At 42.2% G+C, this 24281-nt stretch overlaps 2 protein-coding genes and 1 non-coding gene across 3 annotated transcripts; 1 reads left to right on the top strand and 2 right to left on the bottom strand.

Moving 5' to 3' along the window:
• Positions 1-392: 392 nt before the first annotated feature.
• Positions 393-22716, bottom strand: LOC131253767 (probable LRR receptor-like serine/threonine-protein kinase At3g47570). Its single transcript, XM_058254906.1, has 7 exons — positions 22614-22716; positions 6854-6983; positions 6636-6812; positions 5202-5410; positions 2712-4289; positions 2044-2613; positions 393-514 (listed from the first exon to the last, which is right to left on the bottom strand). Exons 1-7 carry the CDS (start codon positions 22714-22716, stop codon positions 393-395), a joined length of 2889 nt encoding a protein of 962 aa, XP_058110889.1.
• On the top strand, positions 18471-18577 carry LOC131254591 (small nucleolar RNA R71). The gene has a single exon (XR_009175712.1). It is a non-coding gene; the product is annotated as a small nucleolar RNA R71 (small nucleolar RNA).
• Positions 22695-24280, bottom strand: LOC131252578 (probable LRR receptor-like serine/threonine-protein kinase At3g47570). The gene is made up of 2 exons (XM_058253194.1): positions 23818-24280; positions 22695-23024 (listed from the first exon to the last, which is right to left on the bottom strand). Exons 1-2 carry the CDS (start codon positions 24227-24229, stop codon positions 22717-22719), a joined length of 720 nt encoding a protein of 239 aa, XP_058109177.1. The 5' UTR covers positions 24230-24280; the 3' UTR covers positions 22695-22716.
• Position 24281: the final 1 nt, after the last annotated feature.

The following is a 24281-nucleotide window of genomic DNA, read 5'->3' on the forward strand; positions in this document are numbered from 1 at the left end:
GGAATGCATGCATTAACAACTATCTTCAAGAAAATGTCTTCTTCCAATGTACATACGAGCATGCAGTCTACATCAAGAAAAATGCACATGGCGACATCCTCATAGCATGCCTATATGTTGATGATCTGCTGTTCATAGGAAATAACTAGGCAATGTTTGAAGATTTCAAGGATGCTATGTTCAATGAATTCGAGATGACTGACGGTGGATTGATGTCTTTCTTGGGCATCGAAGTGAAACAACAAGTCGGTGACATTTATATATCATAGAAGAAGTACGCAAAATAACTTCTTGAAAAGTTCAAGATGACTGACTGCAATACCGTAAATATGCCTATAGCAACGAGCCTGAAGCTCACGAAGGATGGCGAAGGAAGAAATGCTGACTCGACTCTATTCAAGAGTCTGATTGGAAGTCTCAGATACCTCACAATCACTAGCTAGGACAGATATAGCCTCTAGTGTTGGGCTTCTAAGCCAGTATATGGAGGCACCAAAAGACTCACACTGGCTAGCTACAAAAAGAATTCTAAGGTATATCAAAGGGACTATTGAATTCAGTCTCTTTTATCCATACAATGATGATGCGATTCTGTTTGGATACTCCGATGGTGATTGGGGAGGTGGCCAAGATAAAAGGAAAAGCACCGCTCGCTATGTATTCTATCTCGGGTCAATTGCCTTCACATGGAACTCAAAGAAGTAAAGTGTGGTCACTTTGTCCACATGTGAAGCAGAGTATGTGGCAACATCGTCCACAGTCTATGAAGCAATATGGTTGAAGAACCTGCTAAAGGAGCTGAAATATCCACATGAGGAATCCACCGTTATATATGTGGATAATAAGTCTGTAAGGCCCGTAACTTAGTCCGTACCATTCCTTAGGATCCCACGGTCCTCCCGGTTGAATTCCGGTGACCCGTGACGCGTAGATAGCATTTGCACGCGACCCTAAGTCACACCCTGTCAACTCGAGTCGACTCGACCCGAGACGACCACGCCGTCGTCGCGGTTCCAACACCGCGACTTACGCACCAATGTGATGTCTATGCCAGGAGTCGTGGCCTACGTTTATTTCGAGGAAACGCTACGCATTGCAAATTCCAAAAGAATCTCTACCCAATTTATCACATCAATCAATCAAGTACACATCCCATCTCAACCCATACGTAGCCCATCTCTCTCCCATCTCCAAAGTCAACTATCTCTCTCCACCCATCCCTCTCTTACACCACCCATCCCTCTCATCCCATCCTTCTTACAACGCCATTTCACTCCATCCATCTCTCATTCTCTCTACCATTTCTCAAGCTTCCATGAGAGAAAAACTCTAAGGAGAGAAAAGATCAAGATCCACTTTCTACCCCCACATCTCATCATCCAACCCTTCAATCTTCATCATTCACCCTTAAAGAATAAGCTTAGAAGCTAAGGAGTCCAAGAAGCTAAAGAAAAAGACAATCAGTGGGTGATCTTAGGATTTCCACCATTGATTTTTATTTGAGGGCCCACTTGTGGTGGGACCCATTTGATGTATGTGTTGTAAACGGAAAGGAGCTCATAGTGGCAAAGCTCCTCCCTCGCACACACGTCGTCTCTCTCTCTCTCTATCTCTCCTTCACTGTTGATGGCCCACCTGATGTACGACATATTTTATCCAGGCTGTCCATTTTGTGGACCACATCATAGTCCGTTTGTGGGGCCCACCCTTCTACCTGTCCGGCAGGTAGGCCTGCTGCCTGTTCGTTTGGACATGCCTCGATGACGGAAAAACACAAATATCAGCTTTATTCAAAGCTGTTGGTGGCCACACGTGTGGATCCACCTCGTGCAGGTGTTACATCTGGGTCGTCCATCTGTTGGACGGCCAGCAGCACATGGCTGTTGTTGACGTCAACAAGTTTTGTGGTCCCACCATGAGGTTTGGTTATATCCAGACCGTTTGTCCTTTTAGGACGTGGGACCCACCCACACGTGCCACCCATGGGCCACCATGTCATGATTACTTTCAGGGCCACCATGTCATTATCTAGAAGAATGTTACTTGGCTTGAGATCACAGTGAGAAATGGGCGTTTGGCAATGGTGATGAAGATAATCCAGAGCATAAGCCACATCAATGGCTATGTTTAACCTCTGAATAAGGTTCAAAGTCCTTGGCTTATGTTCCTCATCGACTTTTGGATGCAACCACTCCTCTAAACTTCCATTCGGCATGTACTCAAAAACTAGCGCTTTGAAATCATTGCCCTTAAAATCGATGCTTGAGCAGGATGCTAAGATCTTGACGAGATTCCGATGCCTAACATTTCTCAATGCCTCGCATTCTACAAGGAAGCTCCTAGAAGCTCCTTGTCGTTGAAGATTGAGTACTTTCACTGCAAAAATTTGGCCATCTGAAACAAAGTATCCTTTATAAACAGAACCATAACTTCTTACGCCAATCAAATTGTGTGAAGAGAACCCCTCAGTTGCTTTGAGAAGCTCCCCATAAGAGACGTTCTTGTACCGGTCTTCCGAGGAAGTTTGCAAATGCTTCTGTCTTGATTTTCTTCTCCAAAGAAGAGGAGTGAAGCACAACAATAATAAAATCAAACACACAGCAACAACGATGACTGGTATGATTACTTTCAGGTTTAAAAACCTTTGCGATTTGGATCTCAAAACAAGGCATTTGGGTAGGCCTAATTTTGGGATACCTCACATAGTTTACTGTTCCCTATGACAGAAATCCCACTTGCATTTTCAAACACCTCTTGGACAGGCACTTGGCGCTCCAAATCATTGAAAGAAAGATTTAGTTTACGTAATGAAGTAAAATTCTCTAGATATTTTGGAATTAGCCTACTCAAGTTATTTCGTGAGAAATCCAACTCTTCAATACCTGTCAAGGTGTTCCAAGACTTGGGAATGGTCCCTTGAAAGGCATTACCTTCCATGTACAACCGTTCCAAGCTCTGGCAACCGCTTAGCGTTTCAGGAATTTCCCCCGACAGTTTGTTCTCGGAAACATCTAGTTCTTCAAGATTTTTCAAGCTACCCACTTCCACGGGTAAGGACCCAATCAAATAGTTTCTAGCTAAGTTGAGAGATATTGACAGAGAAGTGAGGCTAACGAGCTGTTTGGGTATTGTACCATTGAGGTTATTTTGGGAAAGGTTCAAAACTCTCAGTTTTTGGCAATTTCCGAGACTAGGAGGTATGTTTCCCAATAGGCTGTTTTCTTGCAGGTAAAACTCATTCAGTTCAGTGAGGTTGCCGAAGGAAGACGGAATTCGCCCAGAAAATCTATTCACCGACAAGTCTAAAAATTGCAGGTTTTGAAGCTTCCCTATACTGATAGGAATGGTACCTGTGAAATTGTTATGATCCAGATTCAATTGGTTCAAGCTGACGAGATTCCCAATCCCCGGAGGAATGCTTCCATACAAATGGTTGAATCCAATCGCCAGCCAATTGAGTCGGGTCGACAGATTGGCTATGGAACTGGGCGGCAAGCCTTGGAAACTGTTGTTATGAAATCCAAATTTTTCCAAGTAGCTACAGTTGGGAAGCGAATAGATGAATTTCAACTCATCTTCTTCCCCTGTTCCAAGTCGGTTACCACCAATAGTGAATATACGAAGATATCGAAGAGTCCCAACATTCATAGGAACTCCGCCAGTAAAATTGTTGTTGGTGAGATAGATCTCTTCAAAGAAAGAAGCATTTGCTAGCGAAACCGGAACGGGTCCGGTAAACCAGTTTCTTGACACATATAAGTACCGGAGGTTAGGAAGAAGGAGGCCTAAGACGGGCGGAAGGGTTCCGAGAAGTTGATTTGCTGGGACTGCCAAAATAAATAGTGCAGAGAGATTGTAAATAGTGGAAGGGTTTGTACCGGACAGATTATTTTCAGCTATGTGGAGGAATTTTAAATTTGGGATGCGACCTAAATCAGTTGGGATGCTTCCATGTAAGTTATTTCTACTTACAGAAAGATGAGTGAGAGACGAAAGGTTTCCTGGCCAAGGTGGGATGCTTCCAACGAGATGGTTTACAGGGAGAAATAACCCACGGAGCTTCGATAAAGAGCTAAGCTCGATGGGAATCTCACCTACTAGCTCATTGAATTGAAAATAGATGACTCGGAGGTTGGAGCAGTACGTGAGATTGGATGGGATTTCTCCTCCAAATGAATTGGAGCTGAGATCGAGAAGCCGGAGACGGAAAAGGCGTCCTATTTCTTGTGGAATTTCACCACGGAGGCTGTTGTCTTGGAGATCGATTAGCGTGAGGAAAGTGAGATTTCCTACTTGGGGAGGAATAGTGTTCACTCCCAAGTATAGGGTTGTGATGTAGTAATAAACTCGGTAAGACCGAGGTCGAATCCACAGTGACTGAAACTTGTATGTTATCTGAAACCAAGTAGAACTAGAACTAGACTAAGATGTGATCTAAACCAAATAGAATTTAAGAAATAATTGTGGAAGAATTATCTAAGACTTTAAGGAATTCAGAGAAAGGGAACTAGGGATTCAGAGGATCCACTTGTAGAGATCAGGGAGATCGTATGCCAGGATCACAAATTACGGAAATTTACTGTACTGCCATTGATATAGGTTTCAAGAGATGAAGAATGGATGAATTAGAATGGATTCCATCACCAAACCATGCCCATGAGACAAAGCAAACAACAGAATTAATCTAATTACCAATCAATCAACATGATTATGAAGGTTAGGAAGGGTACTGTCATCCTACCATGCCCATGGGACAATGATGAACAACAGGGGTCCTGACTTCATAAACATAAAAGGAATATTCAAAGCCATTGCAAGCCCATTGTAATTTCAGTCACAACATGCCATTAAAAAAACTAAAAGTATTCCCATAAAATCAACCCAATACCAAATCCATTCAGTTTAAAATAGAATTAAAGGCATAAAATTCTTCCCATCACGCTACAAGCTTCACCCCTTAGCCCTAGCTAAGGGGTTTAGCCACACATGAATGGGCTAAAATAAACAAATAAACAAAAGAAAAGGAAGAAAATCAATAAAAGGAAAAGAAAAGGAAACAAAAGAATTTTCCTGTTTTCTTCTTCAATCATCCAAGCCTGCTCCTGAGATCACGTGCATCCTCCCCAGTCATTGAAAAACTCCAAGCCGTGCTCACGTCCTCAGCCTTCTCTCTTCTACGCACAGCAGCAGCAGAACCTCACCGTTTCCACGTACAGCAGCAGCAGAACACCCCCTGACATGCAACCCTTTTTCCAACCCAAGGTCAGCCGTGCACTCCACGTCCCTCTCTTTCTCCTTCCCCTCCAAAGACGAGCCCTCCCTCTTTTTATCCTTGAAAGGGCGGTGGAGAGGTTGCAGTAGAGAACCGACGCTCCTGGAGTCCTTCCGGAGAATTTCGCAGCCACTATAACTGCGTCGCAGAAACGGTTTACACAGCTACAGAAATAGCACCGATACTCCACTTCCTTCGCTTTCTTTGCAAAGAAGCAACGTCCCTTGGGGGATAACTTGATGAGCTACACGATGGACGGTTTGGATCGTCCATCCGATCAAAGGTAGTGGCCCACATGATTCCGGAACATCCGGAATTCGCGGACGCGCGGAACAGGGGCCTGCGAACGCTTCTTACGTTGTTTTGTTGGTGGGGACCACTGCGATTTTGTTTTGAGAAATCCACTCCGCCCACCGGATTCCTCTCAGAATTTCGGTTAGAAATGGATGCTTTTGGGTTGCTTTTGATGCGGTCCACCAGACTTTCTGCACTGCCGTTCGTCTTGTGTTCGGATAGGTGAAAGTAGATCCTCGTTGCTTCTTGAAAAGCTTTCACCTAGGTCTCGGTTAGTGGACCTGTAGCGTTCTAATGGACGGTCCAGATCTCCCGTATGATGAATCCAAATGGGCCACAGAGCTTCCCAGCGGACGGTCCTTGCGCGAAGGAAAAACAGAGATTCCGTCTCTGGAGAGGAAGCTGACGGGCGCTCGTTATTTGAAGCTTTGCTCCGGTGTAGTGTACTGCAAGTGCACTTACTGCAGTGCTTGTGCAGCACTCGTGTGGCACCTCAATGATGGTTATGCAAAATCCAATCCGTCCTCCCCCCGTATCATCTCATTTAACAGCTGATACCAAAAATTGAGGCATATCCAGATATCGTGCGGGCCTCAAAATCAATGAATTGTGGGCTGATCTATCCGTTGGGCCACTTCCACAGCAATCCAATGGATGAAATTTTACGTGTACGGTTAATTTATGGTCCTCGGGCGATGTATGAATTTTCGAGCTGAACGGATGGTGGGAACCCTGTGATCTTGCATTCTGGATGACTTTCGGGCCACTTTGAGCTTCAGTTTCTCGATTTTTTCGGATCTCGGCTATGTAAAATCGTCGATCCCAATCCCCAGGAGTCCGTCCCCTGCTTTTATGACATCGGAGTGCCGAATCCACGCTTTTAATACCCAATTTCAGTTTAAGCTCCTGATTGCATCCTGCAACAAAACATAATTAAAACCGGGCATTAAACAGAGTCATGCTCATAAATCCAGATAATAAATGGGGTCTGATATGCAATATTTGACCCTCAACAAATAGAACCTTCCACTTTGAAGGACGTAGGTTGAGGACGGTGACCCTCTCATGCCTGAGACTGCATGTGATTCCTCGCCACTTGCAGAAATAAAGAGAATGGTTCCACGAGCTCATGACGTTGAGAGGATCTTTGGTTATTCGGTCCTTGAAGGCGAGCAGAGCCAGTCGATCGGTTTCGTTGGCAGGGACGGTGGCAGAACAAGAACGTAGGGACAAACACAACAAGAGCCTGGCATGGAGAAGAAATGACCAAAATAAACATGAACTCACAGATAGCAGCTCCATTCCGAAGGAGGAAATTGGGCTATGCAGTCCAAGCCATTGCCCAGCCTCATATTTGTAGTAATGACAGGCCCGCCTTCGATGTTGTACGTAGGCCAGATGAATTGACCGGACCTGACTGGAAACCGAATCAAAATAAATAAAGAAAATAATAATAATAATAATAATAATAATAATAATAATAATAAGAAAAGTATAGATGAGAGCTCATGTATGTATGGTTCTACGGCTTAATTAGCCTACCCTTGGCCTTGTATTTCAGACTTAAACCTGAGTTTGGGTTGTAGCAGATTGGTTTTGAAGGAGCCCGATCCAAAAAGTTCAAAATTCGGCCCGAGACCAACCCTAAGCCTAGCCCGTTGACAGCCCTAGGCCCGTCACACCACAAGGAACAAGTTGGGAGAGGATGCTTGCCGTGGATTTGAATGGGGGCTATCGTGTAGTGTATATGTAATCCACACCATTGATGGGCCTATATGAAGGGTTAGAGCAAAAATCAGGTTGTTTTACAATTCAAGTGTGAACGCTTTCTTCCCTGATGTGCATGCACATAGGCTAAATGTGCAACACGGTGGAAGATTGCCTTTCATTGGATGGCATTTTTGTCATGATGTGCGGTTGATCTTTTTGAGGTGACGATAACTCGTATATGGTTTGTTTAGCTTGTTTTGACTTTCTTGACTGTGCAGTACCTTTCAAAGGTGGCTAGAATAATACGTTTGAAATGGTTGGAATCACCACCATCCATTTTGGTGATGTAACAGTTCACAATAGGCCAGAGCCATAAACTTGCCTAGTAATTAAGGTTGAAGAATTGTGAAAATACCAACCTGAATGAATCTTATGATTAACTTGCGATCCTTACAATCTGGATAATGGTCTCGGTTACAAGAGAAGAATGGGGTTAGGCACATTCTCTCGCTCGCACTAGCGTGCGATCTCTACTTAAGGGACTTGCAATTTTCAAAAAAATCATATCTGCAAGAAATGTTAGTCATAAGCCCATGCTACATATAACCTACAAGAAGGTTGGGCAGGCAAAAAGGAAAAAAGTAACCGGATCCTAGCATTAATTCACAAAGTCTTTTCCTTTTTGTTTTCTACTTGTTATCGTTATTCTTCCTTTCAACGGGCAAGTTTCCCTGCCAATTAATCAAGTGCCTCATTTATGTTTGGATGCAACACTGAATTGAATTCACATCGAGGGGTATTACTCTAAGTTGTAATCAGACTTCAAAGGGATATATGTCCTATTTTGTTTGAATACTAAGATGTAATTTATTTTCATCCCTTTTAAAATGAATATTCATAATTTAAATTGTCCCTTTTAATAAAATTCCTCTTAATTTTGTTTTTCAGTTGTGATGTTTTTCATTTGAAAATTTATAGAAAACCTGTTTGCTATCGACATCAGGTGTAACCAATGTATGCTAGTTAACCGTCATTTTATTACATGCATAAAAATTAGCGACGGCAGTATTAACGACAGTGTTTGGCAGTCGCAAAGTTTAGCGCTAGTAATTCCCTATTTTGTGGTTTATTGTGGCATTTTTGGCTTTAGCGGCAGTTATGGACCATCGACCAATGGGGATGGTCCTATAACCGTTGATTTTTCGCAACGGTTTAGACGTCTTTGGCGACAGCAAAATGCAATTGAAACTGTTAATGTTTATTAGCGATGGTTTTCGACTGTCGTTTTTTCACCGTTTAAGCATTGTAGATCGGACCTGCCCACTTCTGTATACCATTGTGATAGATGATACGCAGCATTTAAAAGTACCTAGCAATTGAACACACGGAATTCAAGTTATTCAAACTAAACTGCCAAAATAATAGATGTGATGCTTAAGATGTATCATGAACCAAAAGTTTAAGCCCATTTTATTATCTGGATGTCTGATTGGAGGACTTGTATTGGATGGTTCAGAATGGAGACCATCCAATGATCTTATTTCAATAAACAAGTTTCCATGTATCAAAGTTTTAGCCACACTGGCTTACATAGTTTTATTTGAGTTAATTTGTGCCACGTGCACAATTTTCAAGCGTAGCTAGCTCATCACGTGAATTCCAATTACGTTGAGACAATTCAAAGGGTCAACGGCCAGAGCGAGCTGAGGCTTAGCCTAAAAATCGGACGCGGATTAGCTCCTTACAGGTTGAGTAGGGAGACTCGCTACTGAAGTGCGGTCACCAAGTTCTGTGGGCCCCACCATGATGTATGTTTTGTATCTACACCATCCAGTCCATCCATTTGGAGAGATCATACTAGGGGATGATTCAAAGAACGAGTCGGATCCAAAGCTCGAGAGGACCCCACCACAGAAAACAGTGGGGAGAGTGACGCCCACCATTAAAAAGTTCTAAGGGCCACGGAAGTTTTCGATCAAGCTAATATTTGTGTTTTCCCTTCTTTCATGTCTGCTTTAACACATGAACAGGTGGGATCTCAAATAAACATCATGATGAACCTTCGGAAGGTTTCAACAGTGGGCTACACTCTCATCACTGTTTTCTGTGGTGGTCCACCCCAGCCTTGGATCTGCCTCGTTCTTTGGATGATCTAAAATGATCTCTCCAAATGTATGGACGGTGTTGATACAACACATACATCATGATGAGGCCCACAGAAGATGGTGACGTCACTTCAGTAGCCAGTCTCGCTACTCAACCTGTCATTATCCAATCCGCGCCCCCAAAAATCACGGTGGTTTGCACATCACGTGGGCCACATGTTTAAACTGAGTACTGTTGGTCATCTCTTTTTTTCTTTTTTCCGTCCATTTGCTTAACAGGCAAGCGGTCTATCTGATAATTGCACCGAATGATTTTCGGGGAAAGACATGGTACCAGTGATCGACCGGATGAATGGTCCAGATCTTACACGTGTGTGTACCTCAATATGCACATTTGCCGCAAATTGACACTAGTATTTCTCACTGCTTACATCTCTTCACCAACGAATGAGACGTAGTGGCATAGAAATACCCTGTCATACACCTGTGGCCAACCCGATGAGTGTACGTAGCCCACATGATTTCGTGCTAACAAACAGTTAACATTGGACCCACTTGAGGTTTAAAATGGCCTGTTTTGATTGTCTGGACAATTTAGTTTTTGGTCTATGCAGGCCCATTAAATATTCCACCTATAGAATTAGCCGTTCCGATCTCAGCCACCTATACAGCAATGACACAAAGGAACGTGGAATTCTGATTTTTTTTCTTTCTTTTTAAGAAAAGGTGGAACAGGTCCACCAAATTTTATAAATGAAAAAGATGCACATCCATTTGGGCGGGCCCCAACAAAAAGATTTGGGCCTCGCCTATTGTATACAAGAACACCCTCAGAACATGAAGCCTAATCATAATTAACAACTACATATCACATAACATAGAGATGAATCCTTATTTTACTGATTTGGCAGCCTGAATTAGGACCAGAACAACACACATGCGGTTCTCACAACGAAATCTTCACAAGAACATCACTGCATTTGCATTTGCCAGCTTTCACCTAGTAAGACCGAGGTCGAATCCACAGGGACTGATACCTGTACGTTATCTGAAACCAAGTAGAACTAGAACTAGACTAAGATGTGATCTACACCAAATAGAATTTAAGAAATAATTGTGGAAGAATTATCTAAGACTTTCAGGAATTCTGAGAAAGGGAACTAGGGATTCAGAGGATCCACTTGTAGAGATCAGGGAGATCGTATGCTCGCATATGGAATTCAAACTGAACTTACTTGATTTGGTTCTCAAGAGATGAAAGGTATATAAATTAGGATGGATTCCATCATCTAACCATGCCCAGGAGACATAGCAAACAACAGGGTTAAACTAATTACCAACCAATCAACAATGTATGAAGATCAGGAAGGGTACTGTCATCCTACCATGCCCATGGGACAATGATGAACAACAGGGCTTCCTGAGAATATAAAACTGGAAAGAAAGTATTCAAGGCCATTGCAGATCCATTGTAATTTCAGTCACAACAGATCATTAAAGACACAAAACATTCCTTTAATTAACTAAAAAAAACCACATCAGTTCAGTTTAAACCAAAAGAAGGCATAAATAAAGACTCCCATCACTTTACAAGCTTCACCTCTTAGCCCTAGCTAAGAGGTTTAGCCGAGCATGATATAGGTTAAATTCCAACTAAAAAGAAGAAGAAGGAAAAAAGAAAAAAAAAACATTAAAGGAAAGGAATAAAGGAAAAAGGAAGTAGAACACCACCGTTTCCACGTAGCAGCAGAACACCCAGAACGTGCTTCTCTCCCCTCACTTTCCTCCAGCCGTCCCCTCTTTTTATAACTTCAAAGAAGACGGTGGCTGGAAGTGCGTAAGAAGCTCTTACGCACTCCCTGTTGCAGCAGGAGACCATTTCTTATGATGAAATTCTCCGGGGCCCATTCTAGAACTCAGACAGGAGATCCACTCCATTCAGCAGCTTCTCTTTGGAATTTTCAGGGAAGAATTCATTCCGTCGTTCATCCTTTTGTTGATCCGATTAACGCATACTCGCACGCATGGAGAGAAAAGGACACCTAGGCTTGAACTGTAGGGCCCTTAGGCTCCTAATGGACGGCCCTGATTAAGCCAATGGGCCCTGATGGTGGCCCACAAGAGAGGACCGCAACCTCTGTTGCGAAACAGAGGTCGCGTACCCGTGCGCTGTGATGGTCGGTGGTGTCCGCAGTGATGTTTTCAATGAAATCCACTCCGTCTATTGAAATGCTGGCGAAAAACAAGTAAGAATTGACTGGTTTTATATTGAATTCCGTGTGGCCCACTGATTCTTTCGTTCCACCGTTCACCATACATTGAACGGTTAGGATTATGCAGAACCTTCCATGGTGGTAAAAAGACACCTAGGCAAGGGTCTACCCCAACCTCTCGTCACAATGGACGGTCCAGATCTTCATAACAAGCGATGATTGGGGCCCACTGCTGGAAAACGGACGGACAGCGTCCGTCCGCTGTTGCTGCGGAAGAAGGAGACGGGTCAGCCCATCTTTGACCGGGCTGACCGTCCGGTGCGGCGCGGGCAGCGGTGCACTATGTACACGCGCTGTGCATATAGAGTCCACTGTGATGATCGTAAGAAATCTGCTCCGTCCATCCGCTTTGACACGTGGTTTAAACCGTGTAGAACAATTTTGAAGCATATCCAGATATCAGGCGGGCCCCACAGAATGATTAAAGGGCTGATCTGTCCATTGGGCCACTTCCACAGTGATCCAGGGGCTGAAATTGTACGTGTACGGTTTATTTATGGTCCTCAAGCCACGTGTGAAGTTTCGAACTGATCAGATGGTGGGAACCCTATGATCTTGCATTTTGGACACTTTTCAGGCCACTTGAGCTTCGATTCCTCGATTTCCGCGGACCCCTGGTGTATAATTTCGTCGCTCTTGGTCTTCTGGAGTCCGTCCCCTGCTTTAGTGTCATCAGCTCGGTAAATCCATGCTTTTTAGTGTCCATTCCCAGTCCAAGCTCATGAAGACGCCCTGCATCACAAATTCATTTAAATTAGGCTATTAAACGGTGTCATGCTTGTAAATTCATGCAATAAGTGGGTCTGATATGCAATATTTGACCCTCAACACAACCCCCAACCAGCATTTTGCTAGTCCCGAGCAAAGTATGCGAAAAATAAGTTGAGAATTACAGGAGAAATTCTATGAACTCAAGTGATTTTGGAACACAATCTAGATAAAATTCAATCAATTCATGAATGTTGGGCCTTACTCTCTCCTAGACTCAAACACACGATAAACTTCATAACCAAATTCACAGTATTAGTCCCTTAATTAGAATAATCCTAAACATTGAGTTCCACAAGTGTAAAGTGTAATCCCAACTTTCAACATTAATATTCAAAATTTTTTTATTTCAGGATATCGTTGGTAACCAACAAGAGAATTCCTAATAACCAAAGCTTGCCTCAAAGATCATCTTTTCATTCTTTCAGCTCTATTTTTTTTATTTTTTTTTTTACACTAAAAACAACAAGAAGGGGATTAAGTCCTCACCTATAGGGAGCAAACCTATAGTGAAGATTCTTTGCCTAACCTTTTCAACGGTATCTTTCCTTTTAATTTATCATGACGGGTGATTGTTCAAGTTGGTTCCTTCTATGCTTACTGATCACCAAATTAACCCTTCAGTTTCAAACTGAAATCTTAATGTGTAAGCGAGATGTGACATGTGAAATCATGACTCAATCAATGTTTACAACTTCTAATCATGGATTAATAACTAAACTTAACTGTGAAATCTAAGGAGCAACTGAATCCAAGAGCAGTAAATCACCAACATTCCATATCCTGTAATTCTAAATCAAAGATGGTCGTCCAATCACTTTGAATTCATCAGAAAGTCCAGAAAAATTTAAAAATTTTCACAATTTTTGCTCAAGAAAATACTGATTAGGTAAACTAATCTCCCACCCCCAACCTAAAAGCTACATTGTCCTCAATGTAAAAGATATGAGTATGGAATGCACATAGAACAACAAAAGTAAAGAAAAAGTGAAGGGAAGATAGTACCTGAATGATGAATCATGAGAGACTTTCAAAGAGATCGCAGCATGGAATCCAGTCAGCACGAGAGAGAAAATAACACTAAAAAAAAATCCTACCTATACCACTTTCGCAGGTGCTCTCGATTGCATTTAGCGCATGCAACAAGCCTTTAAACCCCTAGGTTACCCCTAGTGGACGAGTTGCAGTCTCGTGAGGGTTTGCAGTAATGTTACCCACAAACATTGAACTAGCTAGGACGATGAAATAAGTTGAAAAGCTGGGTTGCCTCCCAGGAGCGCTTAAGTTTACGTCTTCAGCCAGACCCAAGCAACTACCATAATCCTATGAAAGCGATAAACCTACCTATATCTCCATCAGACTAGGAGATCAGTCCTGGTAAACAGGATCAGTCAGAGGCATGGACATGTCCTCTGAATCAAATTTCTCGACAAATGGTTTCAATCGATGGCCATTGACTTTAAATTCCTTGCCATTGTCGGGATCTCTTATCTCAACAGCCCCATGAGGAAAAACAGTAACAACAATGTAAGGGCCGGTCCAACGAGATCGAAGCTTACCCGGAAAGAGATGTAATCGAGAATTATACAGAAGGACTTTCTGGCCTGGTGTGAATGATTTTCGTAGAATATGTTGATCATGAAACGCCTTCATCCTGTCCTTGTAAATTCTCGAATTCTCGTATGCGTCGTTCCGGATTTCTTCAAGTTCATTTAATTGAAGTTTGCGTAGCGAGCCAGCGTTGTCTAGATTGAAATTAAGATTTTTGATCGCCCAGTACGCTTTATGTTCCAACTCCACAGGCAAGTGACAAGCTTTCCCATAGACAAGTCTAAAGGGAGACATTCCAATAGGGGTTTTAAAGGCAGTACGGTATGCCCATAAGGCATCGGTCAATCGGATTGACCAATCCTTACGATCTGGGTTACCCGTTTTCTCCAAAATGTGTTTAATCTCCCTATTGGAAATCTCAGCTTGTCCACTTGTCTGTGGATGGTATGGGGTGCTTACCTTATGAGAGATACCGTATTTCTTCATTAAGCTCTCGAAGGGTCTATTACAAAAGTGTGAGCCCCCATCACTAATGATGGCTCGAGGCGTTCCGAATCGAGAAAGGATGTTCTCTTTCAGGAATTTAATGACCGTGCGATGGTCATTCTTTCGACACTAATCGCTTCAACCCATTTAGTGACATAATCCACGAGCAAAATATACAGATTTCCAAACGATTGGGGAATGGTCCCATGAAATCGATGCCCCAAAGAATCAAATGCTTCAATGATAAGGATGGGATTTAAGGGCATCATATTTCGACGGACAATGCTCCCAATTTCGACAACGCTCACAAGCTTTGCAAAACTCATGAGTGTCCCTAAACATGGTGGGCCAAGAAAAGCCACACTGCAGAATCTTGGTCGTGGTCTTTTTAGCGTAAAAGTGACCACCACAGCCTCGAGTGATGTAAGGAGATGACGCCCGATGTTCATCGTCTGGTACACATCTCCTTAGAATTTGGTCCGGCAATATTTAAATAAGTAAGGATCATCCGAAAAAGTTGCGCACCTCGGTGAAAAATATCTTCTTATCTTGCATCGTCTAGTAATAGCACCTGTAGCAAGATAATTAGCAATATCGACGAACCAAGGTGAATGGGAGACTCTGAACAGCTGTTCATCAGGGAACATGTCATTGATATGGGTCGCCTCAAGGGAATCAGAGGTATTAAGGCGAGAAAGGTGATCAGCCACTACGTTCTCTACTCCCTTTTTATCTTTAATTTCCAAATCAAATTCTTGGAGTAGAAGGATCCATCTTATCAAGCGGGGCTTAGAATCATTCTTAGAAAGAAGATACTTCAGTGCCGCATGATCTGTATATATAATGATCTTGGATCCGATCAGGTAGGACCTAAATTTGTCCAAGGCGAACACTACGGCTAAGAGTTCCTTTTCCGTAGTCGAGTAGTTCACTTGGGCAGAATTTAGAGTCCTACTTGCGTAGTGAATGACGTAGGGCTTCTTGTCTTTTCTCCGGCCTAGACCGCCCAAGAGCATAATCAAGCGTCGCACATAAGCTCAAAAGGAAGGTTCCAATTGGGTGGCCGCATAATAGGTGCAAGTGGTTAACGTGCCCTTAAGCTTGGTGAAAGCTTCCGGGCATTGCTCAGTACTTAAATGGAACATCCTTTTCAAGAAGATTACATAAAGGACGAGAGAAGACTAAAGTCCTTTATGAATCGCCCGTAAAATCTGCGTGTCCTAAGAAGGATCGCACGTCTCGCATGTTCTTGGGTGGAGGTAGGTTAGAGATAAGATCGATTTTTGCCTTATCTATCTCGATTCGCTTGGACGAGATGATATGCCCAAGGACAATTCCCTTCCGAACCATGAAATGGCACTTCTCCCAATTAAGTACCTTGTTCTTTTCTTCTCATCTTTTCAGCACACATTTAAGACTTTCCAAGCACTTGCTGAAAGATGGACCGTAAACAGAGAAGTCGTCCATGAAGACCTCTAGATATTGCCCTACCATATCGTAAAAGATACTAAGCATACATCGAAAGGTGGCAGGGCATTACATAGTCCGAATGGCATCCTTCGATAGCAAAGGTGCCGTAGGGACATGTAAATGTGGTCTTTCCTGGTCTTCGGGGCTATCTCTATTTGGTTGTAGCCCGAATACCCGTCAAGAAAATAGTAATAGGAATGACCAACTAACCTTTCCAGGATCTCGATCAATGAATGGTAAAGGAAAGTGGTCTTTCCTCGTGACGGTATTCAACTTCCGTAGTCAATGCACATTCTCCAACCAAGAGTGACTCTAGTTGGCACGAGTTCATTATTAGCATTGGCCACGATGGTGATTCCAGGACTTCTTAGGGACCACTTGAGTTGGACTCACCCATTGACTATCAGATATAGGGTATATAATACCCACATCCAATAGTTTAAGAACCTCGGCCTTAACCACTTCCTTCATGTTGGGATTTAGTCTACGTTGTGGTTGCCGAGCGGTTTTTGCATTATCCTCAAGGTATATGTGATGAGTACAAATCGAGGGATCGATTCCCTTGAGGTCCGCTATCGTCCATCCCAGGGCTCCTTTATGCTCAATGAGAGTAGATATAAGCATACTCTCCTGTTCTTTCTCCAGGTGGGCAGAGATCACCACCGGGTATGTCTCATCTTGACCTAAATAGGCATATTTCAAATCAGAGGGCAAAGGTTTTAGGTCAAGCTTCGGCGGCTTGAGGTTAGACGGTAGAGGCACTACATCGGTTTGTGGTAATTCTTCAAATTGTGGCCTCCATCGGTTAACTTCAAGTACCGGTGCAGTATCAAGCAAGGCGCACGTCTCCCTAATCATGTCATCATCAAAATCATGGGAGTGGGCCAGGCACGTCTCTAGATGGTCGGAGGATAAGGTCAGAGGTGTTGTATCTTCCACGAAAGAGTCAATCATGTTAATGTCGTGGAAATCGTCATCATCCTCTGAGTTGCTGCCGTTATTGAAAAAAATGTTTGACTCCAATGTCAAATTTCCAAAAGACATAGTCATGATACCATTCCTACAATTGATAATTGCATTTGACGTGGCAAGGAATGGGCGACCAAGAATGACGGGAATCTGAGTGCTCATGTTATTGATGGGTTCGGTGTCCAGGATGATAAAATCTACAGGGTAGTAAAATCTATCAACTTGGACCAACACATCCTCAATTATCCCTCTTGGTACACGAACAGAGCGATCAGCAAGTTGTAGTGTGGTTAGGGTGGGTTTTAATTCACCCAAACCTAACTGTTTGTATACCGAGTAGGGAATCAGATTGACGCTCGCTCCTAAGTCAAGAAGTGCGTGATCAATTCGATGGTTCCCGATTACACATGATATGGTTGGGCTACCGGGATCCTTGAATTTCTGCGGCACGTCTTGCTTCAGGATGGCACTCACTTTCTCAGTCAAGAAGATTTTCTTTTGAATAATTTTTCGTCGCTTGGTCGTGCATAAGTCTTTTAGGAATTTGGCATATGAAGGTATTTGTTTAACGACATCAAGTAGAGGAATGTTGACTTTCACCTGTTTCAACACCTCTAAGATATCCTGAGAGTTAGAGAGAGGTTTTGGTGAAACCAACCGTTGGGGGAATGGAGCAACTGGCTTCTCTAGAAGTTCCGGTTCTACTTTTTGTGGGGCATCACTGGATCCATCATTGTTGTCCTCTTTTGGTTCTTGAGGCTTTTCGGGCCTAACCGGAAGAGTTTTATCAATGATCTTCCCACTCCTAAGAGTGGTGATGGATTTAGCATGTCCCATCTGATTTGAAGAGCTGGGATCATTATTCTCGTACTGCGGTTTAGGATTGGGGAGAGGTTGTGCAGGAAGCATCCCCTTTTCTATAACCGTCATACGAGAATCTATCTTTTGCATAAAATCTGTAATTCCCCGCATTGCTTGAGCCAGCTCTTGTATGGGATTTTGAACCGGTTCCTCTTGAGGTTTCACTTGATTTGGATTTTGATTGAAGAAACCTGGAGGAGTCGCCGTTTGTCCATTCCTCCAACTAAAGTTTGGATGATTTTTCCAGCCAGGATTGTATGTGTTGGAGTTAGGTCCAAGAAAGGTCTTTGATAATTATTTACGGCATTGGCTTGTTCATTCAACACTCCTCGAAAGGCAGGTATTGTAGGACAATTTTCAGTTGTGTGAATGTTGCAATCACAGATGCCGCAAACAATTTCATTGACCTTATCCTTCTTTCCTTCCATGGCCTCAACTTTCCTTATGAGCGTAGTCACTTTACACTTGAGATCATCCTCTTCTTTCAAGAGATATAATCCACCTTTCTCCTTTAATTGAGTCGGCCTAGACGTGGTGTTCGACTTTGGGTAATAGTCCCAAGATTGTGTTTTTTCAGCCAAACTATCGAGGTAGTCCCATACCTCGTCGATATCTTTATTAATGAACTCTCCATTACACATTGTCTCGACCATTTGGCGCATGGAAGATGTCAGTCCATCATAGAAAAAATTTGTAATGCGCCACGTTTCAAATCCGTGTTGTGGGCATGAACTGACCAAATCTTTGAACCTTTCCCAACATTGAAAGAATGTTTCATCTTCCTTTTGGGCAAAGTTCATGATTGCTTTTCTGAGGGTAATCGTTTTATAATGTGGGAAGAATTTTTTTATGAATTCCCTCTGCATATCGTTCCATGTGCCAATGGATCTAGGACGCAGTGAATGTAACCACGTCTTAGCTTTCTCTTTTAAGGAAAAAGGAAAGAGTTTCAGCCTAATTGTATCCTCAGATACATTAGGAAAACATAATGTAGCTATAATCTCATCGAACTCTTTCAAATGTAAATATGGACTCTCTGATTCAAGTCCATGGAATTTGGGAAGGAGTTGGATAACTCCTGGCTTGATGTCCATTTGTCCTGTGTTTTCAGGAAAAATCATGCATGAGGGCGTACTCACTCCCGCCGGTTGTAGAAAATCTCGTAAAGTACGAGGCGGGGGTGCCTGTTGCACCTCATTTTCATCTTGGGTATCCTCCACCCTGGGTGGAAGTAGAGGAGGTTGGTCTTCAGCCATAACTTCACTTAACTCAGGGGATTTCGAGTGGTGTCTAATCCTGCGATGGATAGTCAACCCCTCAACCAATCCTCCTTCAGTCAAGAGATGTCGAGTGTTGTCACGGGCCCACTTGGGCATGAAAACACTCGCAGCCCTCAATTAAAAACCTAATCCTAAGAAAGGAAAAGAAAATCTAGAAGGAAAGAGAGAGTTGGAAAGAAATTACCAAATTGAAGTCCTAAGTTAAAAACCTGCAAAATAAAATAAAAATAAGTTAGATTCTAAAAAGAAAAATAGCAGTAAATTAATTTCTAAAAGAATGAATTCTTAAAAGAAAGTGGAGATTTCTAAACTAAATTAGGAAAGATCTAAACTAGAAAGTAGATTATTAAAAGAGAACTGAAAGATAGGAAGTAGGGAAAGAGCTTACCAAATTAGAGATTTCTATCTTAAAGGCCTACAAAATAAGAAGGTTAGTTTCTAAACAAAAATCCTAAAAATAAATGAGGAAACAAATTAGATTTTAAAAAGAGTTAAAAATAGAAAGTGAAAAACAAAAGAGAAAAGTTTCGAAAATTAGAGGATTTTTCTAGAAAGGGAAATAACTACCCTAGTTTCTAAAAATAAATTGCTTCCTAAAAATAGAAAAAAGAAGACTAGAATTAAAAATTTCAAAATTTAAACCCTAATTCTAAAAGGTAGAAAGCGAGAGAGATTAGGAAGGAATTACCAATTTAGAAACTTATGTCAGGATCCTACAAAACAGGAAAACAGGTTAAGTTCTAAAAATAGAATAAAATAAAATAAAAACTTCTATCCTAAAGTAAGTAAAATCCTAATCCTAACCTAATTCTAAAACTAATTAATTTCAAAGAAATCCCTGACAACGGCGCCAAAAACTTGTTCACACCCCAAGTGCAGGGTTGTGATGTAGTAATAAACTCGGTAAGACCGAGGTCGAATCCACAGGGACTGATACCTGTACGTTATCTGAAACCAAGTAGAACTAGAACTAGACTAAGATGTGATCTACACCAAATAGAATTTAAGAAATAATTGTGGAAGAATTATCTAAGACTTTCAGGAATTCTGAGAAAGGGAACTAGGGATTCAGAGGATCCACTTGTAGAGATCAGGGAGATCGTATGCTCGCATATGGAATTCAAACTGAACTTACTTGATTTGGTTCTCAAGAGATGAAAGGTATATAAATTAGGATGGATTCCATCATCTAACCATGCCCAGGAGACATAGCAAACAACAGGGTTAAACTAATTACCAACCAATCAACAATGTATGAAGATCAGGAAGGGTACTGTCATCCTACCATGCCCATGGGACAATGATGAACAACAGGGCTTCCTGAGAATATAAAACTGGAAAGAAAGTATTCAAGGCCATTGCAGATCCATTGTAATTTCAGTCACAACAGATCATTAAAGACACAAAACATTCCTTTAATTAACTAAAAAGCCACATCAGTTCAGTTTAAACCAAAAGAAGGCATAAATAAAGACTCCCATCACTTTACAAGCTTCACCTCTTAGCCCTAGCTAAGAGGTTTAGCCGAGCATGATATAGGTTAAATTCCAACTAAAAAGAAGAAGAAGGAAAAAAGAAAAAAAAAACATTAAAGGAAAGGAATAAAGGAAAAAGGAAGTAGAACACCACCGTTTCCACGTAGCAGCAGCCGAACCCCACTGTTTCCACGTAGCAGCAGAACACCCAGAACGTGCTTCTCTCCCCTTTTTCCTCCAGCCGTCCCCTCTTTTTATAACTTCAAAGAAGACGGTGGCTGGAAGTGCGTAAGAAGCTCTTACGCACTCCCTGTTGCAGCAGGAGACCATTTCTTATGATGAAATTCTCCGGGGCCCATTCTAGAACTCAGACAGGAGATCCACTCCATTCAGCAGCTTCTCTTTGGAATTTTCGGGTAGACAACCGGTTTTTTTTTTTTTTGCTGTCTGTCGATGCAGCTCAGGGAAGAATTCATTCCGTCGTTCATCCTTTTGTTGATCCGATTAACGCATACTCGCACGCATGGAGAGAAAAGGACACCTAGGCTTGAACTGTAGGGCCCTTAGGCTCCTAATGGACGGCCCTGATTAAGCCAATGGGCCCTGATGGTGGCCCACAAGAGAGGACCGCAACCTCTGTTGCGAAACAGAGGTCGCGTACCCGTGCGCTGTGATGGTCGGTGGTGTCCGCAGTGATGTTTTCAATGAAATCCACTCCGTCTATTGAAATGCTGGCGAAAAACAAGTAAGAATTGACTGGTTTTATATTGAATTCCGTGTGGCCCACTGATTCTTTCGTTCCACCGTTCACCATACATTGAACGGTTAGGATTATGCAGAACCTTCCATGGTGGTAAAAAGACGCCTAGGCGAGGGTCTACCCCAACCTCTCGTCACAATGGACGGTCCAGATCTTCGTAATAAGCGCTGATTGGGGCCCACTGCTGAAAAACGGACGGACAGCGTCCGTCCGCTGTTGCTGCGGAAGAAGAAGACGGGTCAGCCCGTCTTTGACCGGGCTGACCGTCCGGTGCGGCGCGGGCAGCGGTGCACTCTGTACACGCGCTGTGTATATAGAGTCCACTGTGATGATCGTGAGAAATCTGCTCCGTCCATCCGCTTTGACACGTGGTTTAAACCGTGTAGAACAATTTTGAAGCATATCCAGATATCAGGCGGGCCCCACAGAATGATTAAAGGGCTGATCTGTCCATTGGGCCACTTCCACAGTGATCCAGGGGCTGAAATTTTACGTGTACGGTTTATTTATGGTCCTCAAGCCACGTGTGAAGTTTCGAACTGATCAGATGGTGGGAACCCTATGATCTTGCATTTTGGACACTTTTCAGGCCACTTGAGCTTCGATTCCTCGATTTCCGCGGACCCCTGGTGTATAATTTCGTCGCTCTTGGTCTTCTGGAGTCCGTCCCCTGCTTTAGTGTCATCAGCTCGGTAAATCCATGCTTTTTAGTGTCCATAATTAACAACTACATATCACATAACATAGAGATGAATCCTTATTTTACTGATCTGGCAGCCTGAATTAGGAACAACACACATGCAGTTCTCACAACGAAATCTTCACAAGAACATCACTGCATTTGCATTTGCCAGCTTTCACCTGGTCTATCTGGACATGCATTTAGGTCGATCGGCAAGACATTACAATGTTTGGATGATTCTAATACTTTTGTCGGTGGTATATCAATGGACATTTGCAAAAAGAAATTATTCACATTCATCAGGCAAAAGATCTTAATCCATAATGGGACTTTGCTACATTATAATAGCATTTTGAAAGGGGTTTCTAAGGTGTTTAAATGTTCAGCGATTAAACACCTTAGAAACCCAATGGTTTTCTTATTATAAGTAGATAATATCTGTATCCTATTACATTCATGATACAATCTTCCTTTGCCTAACACGGGACAAAATAAAGGAAATGAAACAAATCTTCCCACGTATAAAGCATCAGTACAAGTTCACTCATAAGCCAAGATTATATATATCTAAAGCTTGTTCAACAAACTTATTGTATTTCGAAATCTTTCTTAACAAACTTGCAGTAATATCTTAGTAATGAGTGAGGTAAGACGTACCTTCACCCCACAGTGGTGATTTAACTTCTATCTCTGTGAATTCTGACCTTAGATATAAGTCCTTGATTGCTTGCCTTTCCATGACAACATTTTTCATCTCCATTCATTCTCTCGGAGATTCCAAAGAACACAACACACCAATTCTGACCATTGAAATCAAGCAATCATGCATTTTATTCCTTGCATTGATATGATTTCCACTGCCTTGAGTAACTTCCGCTTCTTCAAAGAGATATGGATCTACAATCTCCATTACTCGTCCAGGCAACGCCAACTTGGCAAAATGATGAAGGTATAGATTGTCTTTAAACATGTCATCAGTTGGCCCCTTTCCAATTATCATCTCTAAGAGAAGGATTCCATAGCTATAAACATCTCCTTGTGTGGAAGCTTTACCGCCCATCCCATACTCTGTAATTTGTACATCTCATATTTAAATGTAAGCAAATATTCCATTTAAACAAGTAATTATCATTTCTGTTTATCCTAAGTTGGGAATTTCTAACATCAGCATAGAAAGAAAGCACCAAATGTGAAAGTTCGGCCTGATCCAATGGTGGTATATGAAAATTTCTCCTTTGGATATATATTGATGAGTACGTTCATTGATATTTATGCTAATTGAAACTTTATGAGTTTGCTAAGTGTTTAGCTGCCCGTGGAAGTTCTTGTAGACCCAAGTTATGTGGGTCAACATGAGAAATCTAATCCATCCGTCCATCAATTTCAAAAGCTCATAATAGTACAGCAACTTGATAAATATTAAGATCCAAAAGTCGAGTAGGTCACACAACACCTAATAATGAGAATGGAAATGCCAAATGTCGAGGCCTTCTTGGAGCCCACCATGATGTTTATACGCCATCCAAACCATTCGTCTGGTTATTCCCACTGGCATGAACTGAAACCATAAATATTAGCCTAATGCGAAACTTTTACGGCCCAATGAAAGTTTCAATATGAGCCTTTAACACCCAATTTTTCCTGCCTTTGCGGTCCACTTGGAGTCTTGGATCTAAATAATTATTAGGTTGATGTGCTATTGTGAGCTTCCAAAATTGATGGATGGATTGGATTTCTCCAAGACATCACCTTGGGCACCATATAGCCTCTGCCCACAGAAGATTTCCAACGAGTGGAGCAAAAGTAATTCATGTTGCATAGATACACTTGAATAAAATTAAAGAAAATATATGAATCTTACCTGGAGCGATGTACCCAATAGATCCCTTCACCCCAAGCAATATGGTTTGAGAAAACTCCGATAAGAACCTTGATAACCCGAAGTCACCCACATGGGCAATCATGTCATCATCAAGAAGAATGTTGCTCGGTTTTAAATTGTGATGCACAATTGGTGTTTGGCAATGGTGGTGTAGATAATCCAGTGCAGAAGTCACATCATGCGCTATATTTAACCTTTGAATAAAGGTTAAATTCCCCCTTTGCTGGTCATACCCATCTTTGGGTAACCACCTGTCTAGACTTCCATTGTTCATGTACTCAAAAACTAAAGCCTTGAACTCGTTGCCTTTATAATCAATGCTTGAGCAACAGGTTAAGATTTTAATAAGATTCCGATGGCTAATGTTTCTCAAAGCTTCACATTCGGCCATGAAGCTCCTCAGAGCTCCTTGCTGTTGAAGGTTGAGGACTTTCACTGCAAAA

The sequence above is a fragment of the Magnolia sinica genome, chromosome 8 (assembly GCF_029962835.1).
Source record: "Magnolia sinica isolate HGM2019 chromosome 8, MsV1, whole genome shotgun sequence".
Taxonomy (NCBI): Eukaryota; Viridiplantae; Streptophyta; class Magnoliopsida; order Magnoliales; family Magnoliaceae; genus Magnolia; species Magnolia sinica.